Source organism: Orycteropus afer, unplaced genomic scaffold (genome assembly GCF_000298275.1).
Source record: "Orycteropus afer afer isolate SDZICR_OR568_19922 unplaced genomic scaffold, OryAfe1.0 scaffold00065, whole genome shotgun sequence".
In the NCBI taxonomy this organism is placed as follows: Eukaryota; Metazoa; Chordata; class Mammalia; order Tubulidentata; family Orycteropodidae; genus Orycteropus; species Orycteropus afer.
In genome coordinates this window covers 5,833,169-5,842,272 of record NW_006921652.1, presented here as the reverse complement: position 1 = coordinate 5,842,272, position 9,104 = coordinate 5,833,169, and the positions used below count along the sequence as shown (strand labels likewise).

Here is a 9,104-nt window from a genome sequence, read left to right as displayed (position 1 = left end):
GTGTTAACTGGTTTCCCTTTTCTTTGTTGAAGAGGGTCTGTGCAGTCTTTCTGCCTATTTCGCCATCTTACCACAACTTACCTCCCCCTTTTTTTAACTAAGAAAACTTCGAAAGGAATTTCAAACAATATCATTATTTCACTTTAGCCATGTTTTTCTACCAATCAAAATTACATTTTCAACTTTCTGCCTCAAGTTCCTTAAAAATCAATCTACAGTATTTACGGTGACTTAGCAATGGTTAATTTCTGAGGGCTTTGGAAATTATGAAAGCTGTGGACCTACTCCCAAGAAAAGTACACACTAGGTAGTCACAATTTTGAACATCATCCTGAGCAGGAAGGGAGCCAGGGGTGAGTAGTGGGTAAGAGGTAGGCAATGAAGATCTCCCTGAACCCTGTATAGATGTTTGAAAAAGGTCTGAGTAAAGGGATTTCACATCATACCCACACCTTTCCGCACTTCAGGCCATTGAGTTGCCACAGTAGACATCATTTTGGTTGGGGTATCTCCAGAAATTTCCTATTGAAGTGCTACCATAGCCTGCAAATATATCCATTTCCATGCAATGTATAAACTCTTGAGACAGGCACATGAAACTTACAGAAAGAAAAGAGACACTTAATAAGAATATTTTCAGTTTCTTTCATAAACTTTCTAATACTCCCATCATCCTTAACATTGAAAAGTTTTAGAAAAGGGTTTTGAGATGTACAAGAGTATACAGTATCACAATCATGTTTAATGAGTACGTTCATGTTTATGTAGACGCTAGGTAAAAGAATCTCCATTTGTAGTTTTCTTGGGGAAAAAAAAACATTCTACCATATTTTATCTTTACTAAGAAGAAATAAACCCATATACAAGATAGATATGTAATGTTTGACTACTTTCAATAAGCACTTAATTGAAAAACTTTTTCCTTACATCAACTATGTCACATAGGTCTTTAATTTACAAACTGTGTAAGACAACGATTAGCCTGTGCTGGTTCACACAATATATCCAAACTGCTAACAACCTGATTCTAACATATTTGTACATTGTCAGTACTGAGAAGTGTCATGATTCATAGATTTTCTAATTCTAATTAAAATCCATAGACAAAAAAATGCTTATAAATTTATAAAAAGTTACAAATTTATAAATAAACCTGCACATTCACAGAGAAGAGCTGTTTAAGTAAGATGTTTCCCTCTAAATGAGAGTTTTATAAACTATGCAAATCTGTTTTATTTGATTTTGAAGGAAAATATAAATTAATACGTAAGTGCAACAATATCATGAACTTCTGATGTTTAAATTATCTTAAAATGTGTCATGAACACTATAAAACTTTCTGTTTATGCTTCTAGCTGATAAGGCAAAAAGGGACCTTTTTATAAATTGATTGAAGAATTCTTCACATGGCTGTTTATGACGAGTTGTTGAATTTGAAGTCTTTGCTTTTTCTTTCGTCCAAAGATGAGACGAGTCTCTAATTTGATATCAAAATCGATTTGCTGCTCTGCTAGCCACAGCACGAATATTGCCGTAAACTTTTGATGGAGGGTTTCCTGCGGGGGGGAGGGGGGGAGAAAAAAAAGGCTAATCTACATATACAAATACACTGCCATATATAGAAGCTACATGGAAAAATATTAGAGGAATATTTTTCCATTGGATCTATTTTAAATTACTAAAACCTCTTTGAAGGAAATCATACTCAAATATTTTCCAAAAAATCACTTTTAACTCCTAAGAGCTAAAGGCACTGACTTGTTAAAATATTTAAAAAACAAGCTAACTGGTCAGCCCTGAGCACTAAAGGAGACCCACTAGTTTCTGAAGAAACTCTTGCCATCCTGTAACTCTTATAAGAAAGCTTGGACTTTTCTGCATGATCATGCAAATGGAGAAAAGTGCCTTTGACTGAAGCTGATCAGTAGTTCCTTTTTTGTTAGACCCAAAACATAACATTCCCTGCTATTCTGGAATGACTTCTGTGTACCTCATCAGGGGAAACTAGCAAAAATTAGACTATAACCCAGTAAACCATTTCTTTTCTCCAAGAGAGAAGTAAAACTACTCCTTTAGGCCCACATTTACCAACCCCCTAAAAGTTTTGTATTTACCAACTTTAACATTACCCTTAGCCTAAACTAGGTTGCTTATGTGGTTTGAGTTCCAAAATCCTCTATTCTGTTTTTTCCAGAAAAAACACCAAAGGAATAAACTGCTATTACCCAGAATGAGGTTGCAAATGGCAGTTCTTGCCATCTTGATGTTTTGGAAAGAGCCCAGAATGTGAACTTTCCTGGAAGAGAAAAGTGGGAGAAGTTAGCAACATAAGGCATTTCCTAAACTGCGTCCTGTAGGACAGTAACTCTGGACAGTCACAGTACAGATTCCTAAAAGAAGGTAAACTGCCTTACCCACCTTTGATATTTGCTATTGTCCTAACGAATAGCTAATAAACACTGGGTGGTGCAAACAGTAAAACGCTCAACTACTAAAGATTGGCACCTCAGAAGACAGTGATCTGCTTCTGAAAGGTCACAGCCTTGAAAACTATGGAGTGGTTTTCTACTCTGCATACATGGGGCTGCCATGAGTCGGAATCCATTTAACAACAAACACTGGCTAGCCCAGCTGAAGTGATATCTGCATCACTGCCACCATGGAAGCACAGTGCCATCCCTTTTCCTTCCAGCAGCTAAGATTAACTGGAAGCCCTGTTCTTTAACAGGGCCTTGGTGTCTGAGGACCATGGCTTCAGCAGAAATGTGAAAACCAAAGAACAGGATGGCCTTACTTTTTGAGGGGGGAAAAAAATGTTTGAGATTTGCTCCATGTAACATTAAGAAAAAAAAAAAATCCTAGGAATGGATTCACACCAAATATTAATATTGGCCACCACTGGTTAGTAGGATTAGGTTTTTTGTTTCTCTCTATGCTCATCTGCATTTTCTAAGTTTTAACAATAAAGTTTTATCTCACATGTATAAAACGAAACCCTCACTCACTGCGGTGGGATCATTAAATTGGTACAGCTGTGGCGGAAATAGTTTGGTGGATTCCAATTCATGGTGACTCCACGTGTGTCAGAGTAGAACCATGCTCTCTCGAGGTTTTTAATGGCTACTTTCTTGGAAGTAGACAGGCCTTTCCCTCAAGGCACTTCTGACTGGACTCAAACCTCCAACCTTTCAGTTATCAGCCAAGTGTGTTACCTGCTTGCATATGGTAGCATACTATTCAGCAAGTCCATTCCTAATTATATACCCAAGAGAACTGAAAACGTACATCCACAAAAACATCTGTATATGAATATTCACAGCTGCCAAAAGTGGAAACCATAAAATACCAATCAAGTGATCAACAGATAAAACAAAATGCAGTATATCCCTACAATACATTATTATTCAGCTATAAAAAGGAATAAAGTATTGATTAATTCTACAACATTGATGGAGCTGGAAATCATTATGCTAAAAATATGAACACAAAAGACACTTATTGTATATTTTCATTTATATAAAATGTCCAGACTAGACAAATCCATGGAAACAGAAAGTAGATCAGTGATTGCCAAGGACTGGGTGAGAAGAAAGTGGGTAATGAGTATAGAGTTTCTGAAGTGATGAAAATGCTGCAGAATTAAGACAGTGGTGATGGTTGCACAATGCTGAATATATTAAAAACTACTTTTAAGGGGTGAATTTTATGGTATGTGAATATGTGAACTCGATCTCAATAAAAAATTGCTGGGGCTTCATTTATATGTGCTCCTTTAATCCTCTCCTCATCTTCTTTAGTAGATGTTATTCCCATTTTACTAATGAAAAAAGAAATGAATGAAAAGTCAAGTAAGCTAAGAGTACACACTATCAGAGCTAGGGTTACTGAAAACTCAGTAATACAAGTAATATTGTACTTAATTAGATATTTGGGTTTCAACTGCAAAATTTTCTAAAGATTAAATTTCTTCAGTACTGAGAATCATCCAGACTCTTTCAATGGACATTCCTAAATAACCTAAATAAGACCGGCAGTACAGAATTTTGCCTTTTCTGCCCTATACTCCAAGGAACTCTGGTGGTGTAGTGCCTAAGGCATTTGACTGCTAACCAAGGTTGGCAGCTCAAACCCACCAGCCGCTCTGTGGAAGGAAGACTGGACGATCTACTTCCGCAAAGATTTACTGCTTTGGAAACCCAATGGGTGTCGCTGAATTGGAATCGACTTGATGGTAATGGGTTTGGCCCTACCTTCCAAAATGCTTTTTAAACTATCCGCATGCCCAACTTAAGGGACTCTGGTGGCGTAGTGCCTAAGGCACTTGACTGCTAACGAGAAGGCTGGTGTTTCAAACTCACCAGCCACTCCTCAGAAGGAACACTGGGCAATCTACTTCTGTAGAGATACTGCCTCAGAAACCCAAAGAGGGGTTGCTATGATTGGGACTGACTCAACAGCAATGAGTTTGGGTTTGAGTTTATGCCCAACTTTGATAAAAGTATTATTTAAACAGAGTATGAAAGATGATGAAATTGAGACAGTAAGAATGGATAAAGTGTGAAGAACTTTGCTACTAAAATATCAGTAGTAAGAGCAGCAACTAGAAAGGAATGTGGGTCACAAGACGTACAAGTAAAATTATTTCCAGTCTGGCACATTTAATATTATATCTGGAACATACTGTTTTTAGGTTTATATTCTGCTCACCTTCTATCTTATTTTGCCAAGTCATTAGTAACTTATCAAAAATAATATGTCTACCTGTAAAATAGTCAGAACTTACGGGTGTATCACAATATTGCTAGCTGATTGCTGAGTCAGTCCCCAACTCGTGGCCACCCCATACACACTAGGACTGGACCACTGTGACCCACAGTTAGCTTCATTTTTGAAAGCAGATTGCCAGGCCTTTCTTCCTAGTCTCAGTCTGGAAGCTCTGCTGAAAACTGTTCAGCATAATGACATGGAAGCCTCCACTGACTCACGGACAGTGGGTGCACATGAGGTTCACTGGCTAGGAATCAAACTGGATTTCCTGAATGGCAGGTGAGAAGTCTACCAACGAACTACCACTGCCCTGTAAAAATTAATATAAATTGTTAAACAACTCGATTTCCAATTAGCCCATTTATAGCGAAAGCTACATGATAGTATATTCCTTTAATTTCAAGTAGTTAGTAATTCAATTAGTAAAATATTGAATATAAAAAACTTTAAAGATTTTTAAAGCAATTCAATGGCAACATTTTTATAATAGCCTCAAACTGGAAAAAAAAACCCAAATGTTCAACCGATACTGCTGTTGTTGCTAGGTGCCACTGAGTCTTCTCCAACTCATAGCGACCCTGTGCACAGCAGAATGAAACACCACTTGGTCCTGCACCAACTCCACAATCTTGTTATACTTGAGCCCATCACCACAGCCACTTGGTCTATCCATCTCATTGAGGGCCTTCCCCTCCTTTGTCAACCCTCCACCTTACCAAGCATGACATCTTTCTCCAGGAAATGGTCCCTTCTGATAACATGTACAAAGTAGGTGAGACGAAGTCTGGCCATTCTCGCTTCCAAGGATTATTCCAGCTGCACTTCCAAGGACAGATTGTTAGATCTTTCAGCAGTCCATGGTACTTTCAGCATTCTTCACTAGCACTGCAACTCAAAAAGATCAACTCTTCTTCAGTCTTCCTTATTCACTGTCCAGCTCTCATATGCATGAGGTGACTGAAAATACCATGGCTTGTGTCAGGTACACCTTAGTCCTCAAGGAGACATCCCTGCTCTTCAGCAAGTGAAAGAGGTCCTTTGCAGCCTATTTGCCCAGTGCTATACGTCATCTGATGTCCTGACTCTGCTTCCATTGGTGTCGACTGTAGAACCAAGCAATGTGAAGTCTTTGACAACTTCAACCTTTCCCCATTTATCATGATGCTGCTTATAGGTCCAGTTGTGAGAATTCTTGTTTTCTTTATATTGAGATGTAATCCATATGGCAGACTGTATTCTTCAATCTTCATCAGTAAGTGCTTCAAGTCATTCTCACTTTCAGGAAGTAAAGTTGTATCATCAGTGTATCGCAGATTGTTAATGATTCTTCCTCCAATCCTGGTGCCACGTTCTTCATATAATCCAGCTTCTTGGATTATTTGCTCAGCATACAGATTGAATAAGTATGGGGAAAGGATACAACCCTGACACACTCCCTTCCTGATTTTAAACCATGCAATGTCCCCTTGTTCTGTCTGAATGACAGCCTCCTGGTCTCTCTATAGGTTCCTCATGAGTACAATGAAGTGTTCTGCTATTCCCATTCTTCTCAATGTTACCCAGTTTGTAATGATCCACACAATCTAATGCTTTTGCATAGTCAATAAAACACAGGTAAACATCTTTCTGGTATTCTTTGCTTTGAGCCAAGGACCATCTGACATCACCAATGATATCCCTTGTTCCATATCCTCTTCTGAATCCAGCTTGTATTTCTGGTGTCAATATACTGCTGCAACAGTTTTTGAATTATCTTCATAAGATTTTACTTGCATGCGATATTAATGATATTGCTCAATAATTTCCACATTCTGTGGGATCACATTTCTTTGGAATGGGTACAAATACGGATCCTCCAAATCTCTTGGCATAACCGAGTGGGTGCCTCCAGTGGGGCATCTGTTTGTTGAAACATCTCAGTGAGTATTCCGTCAATTCCTAGAGCCTTGTTCTTCACCAGTTCCTTCAGTGCATCTTTGACTTCTTCCTTCAATACGATTGATTCTTGATCATATGCCACCTCCTGAAATGGATAAAGATTGACCAGTTTTTTTGGTACAGTGACTTTATGTACTCCTTCCATCTTCTTTTGATGTTTCCTGTGTCATTCAATATTTTGCCCATAGAATCTTTCAATATTGCAACTCAAGGCTTACATTTTTTCCTCAGTTCTTTCAGCCTGAGAAATGGTAAGTGTGTTCTTCCCTTTTGGTTTTCTAAACTCCAGGTCTTTGCACATTTCATTGTAGTAACTGGCTTTGCTCAAGCTGCTCTTTGAAATCTTCTGTTTAGCTCTTTCATCTTGTCATTTCTTCCATTTCCTTTAGCTACTCTCCATTCAAGGCCAAGTTTCAGAGTCTCTTCTCATATCCATTTTGGTCTTTTCTTCCTTTCTCATCTTTTTAATGACCTCTTGCTTTCTTCATGGATGATGTTCTTGATGTCATCCAATTCTTCTGGTTTTTGGTCACTGAGGTTCAATGCATCAAGTAGATTCTTTAGATGGTCTCTAAATTCAGGAGGGACATATTCCAGGTCATACTGTGGCACTCGTGGACTTCTTTCACTTGCCTTCAACTTCAAATTGAACTTGCATATGAGCAGTGTCCCACCCTTGTTTTGGCTAAAGATAATGAACTTTTTCCATTGCATCTTGCCAAAGAAGTAGTCGATCTGATTCTATGTACTGTATCTGGCGAAATCCACATGTACGGCCACCGTTTTTGTTGTTAAAAAAAAGGTATTTGCAATGAATAAGTCGTTGGTCTTGCAAAATTCTATCATGCGATCTCCAGTGTTATTTCTGTCACCATGTCCAAATTTCCAGCCACCGGTGGTGAATCTACTTTGTTTCCAACTTTTGCATTCCAGTCACCAGTGATAATCAACACATCTTGATTGCATGTTTGGTCAGTTTCAGACTGTTAGAAGTTGATAAAAATTTTCTATTCTTCATCTTTGGCTTTGCTGGTCGGTACGTAAATTTCAATAGTAGTAGTATTAATGGATTTTCCTTGTAGGCATATGGATATTATTCTATCATTGACAGCACTGTACTTCAGGACAGATCTTGAAACATCCTTTGTGATGAAGAATGCCACATCATTCCTCTTTAAATAGTCATTCCCGGCATGGTAGATAATACGGTTGTCTGATTCAAAATGACCAAAACTGGTCCATTTCCGCTAATGCCTATAATATCAATATTTATGCATTCCATTTCATTTTTGACAACTTCCAATTTTCCTAGATTCATACTTCCTACATTCCGTGTTCCAATTATTAATGGATGTTTGCAGCTGTTTCTCCTCAATTTGAGTTGCCATGTCAGCAAATGGAAGTCCTAAAAGCTTTACTTTATCCTTATCATTAGGGTTGGTTCTACTCTAATGAGGCAGCTCTTCCCCAGTTTTATTTTGAGAGCCTGCTGACATAAGGAGCTCATCTTCCTGCACTGTATTGGACAATGTTTCTGGGCTATTCATAAAGTTGCCCAGTAATGTATAAGACTGTTTCTCTGTTACTTATAACGTTCTCCCTGGCCAATTCTTTGAATTCTTCCTTCTTTCTAGTCTGTCTCAGTGTTGAAACCTTTGCACCATGTGGAACCCTGCTGGCATTTGAAACACCAGTGGCATAGCCTCAAACCTCATAGCAACACGCAAGCCACAACAGGACAAACTGAGAGACAAGTTTGTCTCCTTTAGATGTTTGAAACCGTTCGGCTGTCCCTTTACGTGGATCCTGCTGCTCTGTCATCCGGGCCTTCCCCCCTTCCTGCGTCTTGAGGTGGGGCCTGTCTCTCTCCCCTTACCTGGATCCTGTCACTCTGTCTGTCCTCCCCAGCTTTTTCCTACTTCTGGCCTCTTACAGTGGGGTCTGTCTCCCTCCCCTTACCTGAATCCTGCTGCTCTATTGTCCCCTGCCAGTAAGTTCCTCAAGTGATATTAGATAAACTAAATAACCATACAATGGAATAGTACTCATTATACTCCACAAAATGGATAACTGCCAAAACATCATGCTAAGTGAAAGACCCACTGCCATAGAGCCAATTCCGACTCATGGCAACCATAATGAACACAGTAGAGCTACACAATAAGGTTATCCAAGGCTGTAAATCTTTACGGAAGCAGACTGCGTCACCAGGATTCCTAAGTGAAAGAAGCCATACATGAAAGACTATGTATATTCTCAATGGAGAGAGACTGAAACCATTCCTCTTGAGAACAGGAACCAGACAAGGATGCCCACTATCACCACTTCTATTCAATATTGCACTGGAAGTCCTAGCCAGGGCCATAAGGCAAGAAAGGGAAATCAAAGGCATCCAAATT

At 38.9% G+C, this 9,104-nt stretch overlaps 1 protein-coding gene across 1 annotated transcript in view; it reads right to left on the bottom strand.

The window, feature by feature from the left end:
• Nucleotides 1–1,488: 1,488 nt before the first annotated feature.
• PNO1 (partner of NOB1 homolog) overlaps nucleotides 1,489–9,104 on the bottom strand; it is a 25,327-nt gene continuing 17,711 nt past the window's right edge. The window contains exons 6-7 of the mRNA XM_007940076.2: nucleotides 2,226–2,296; nucleotides 1,489–1,556 (exon numbers count right to left, since the gene is read on the bottom strand). Of these exons, the coding sequence (XP_007938267.1) occupies nucleotides 1,489–1,556; nucleotides 2,226–2,296 (139 nt within the window). The remainder of the gene's footprint in view (nucleotides 1,557–2,225; nucleotides 2,297–9,104) is intronic.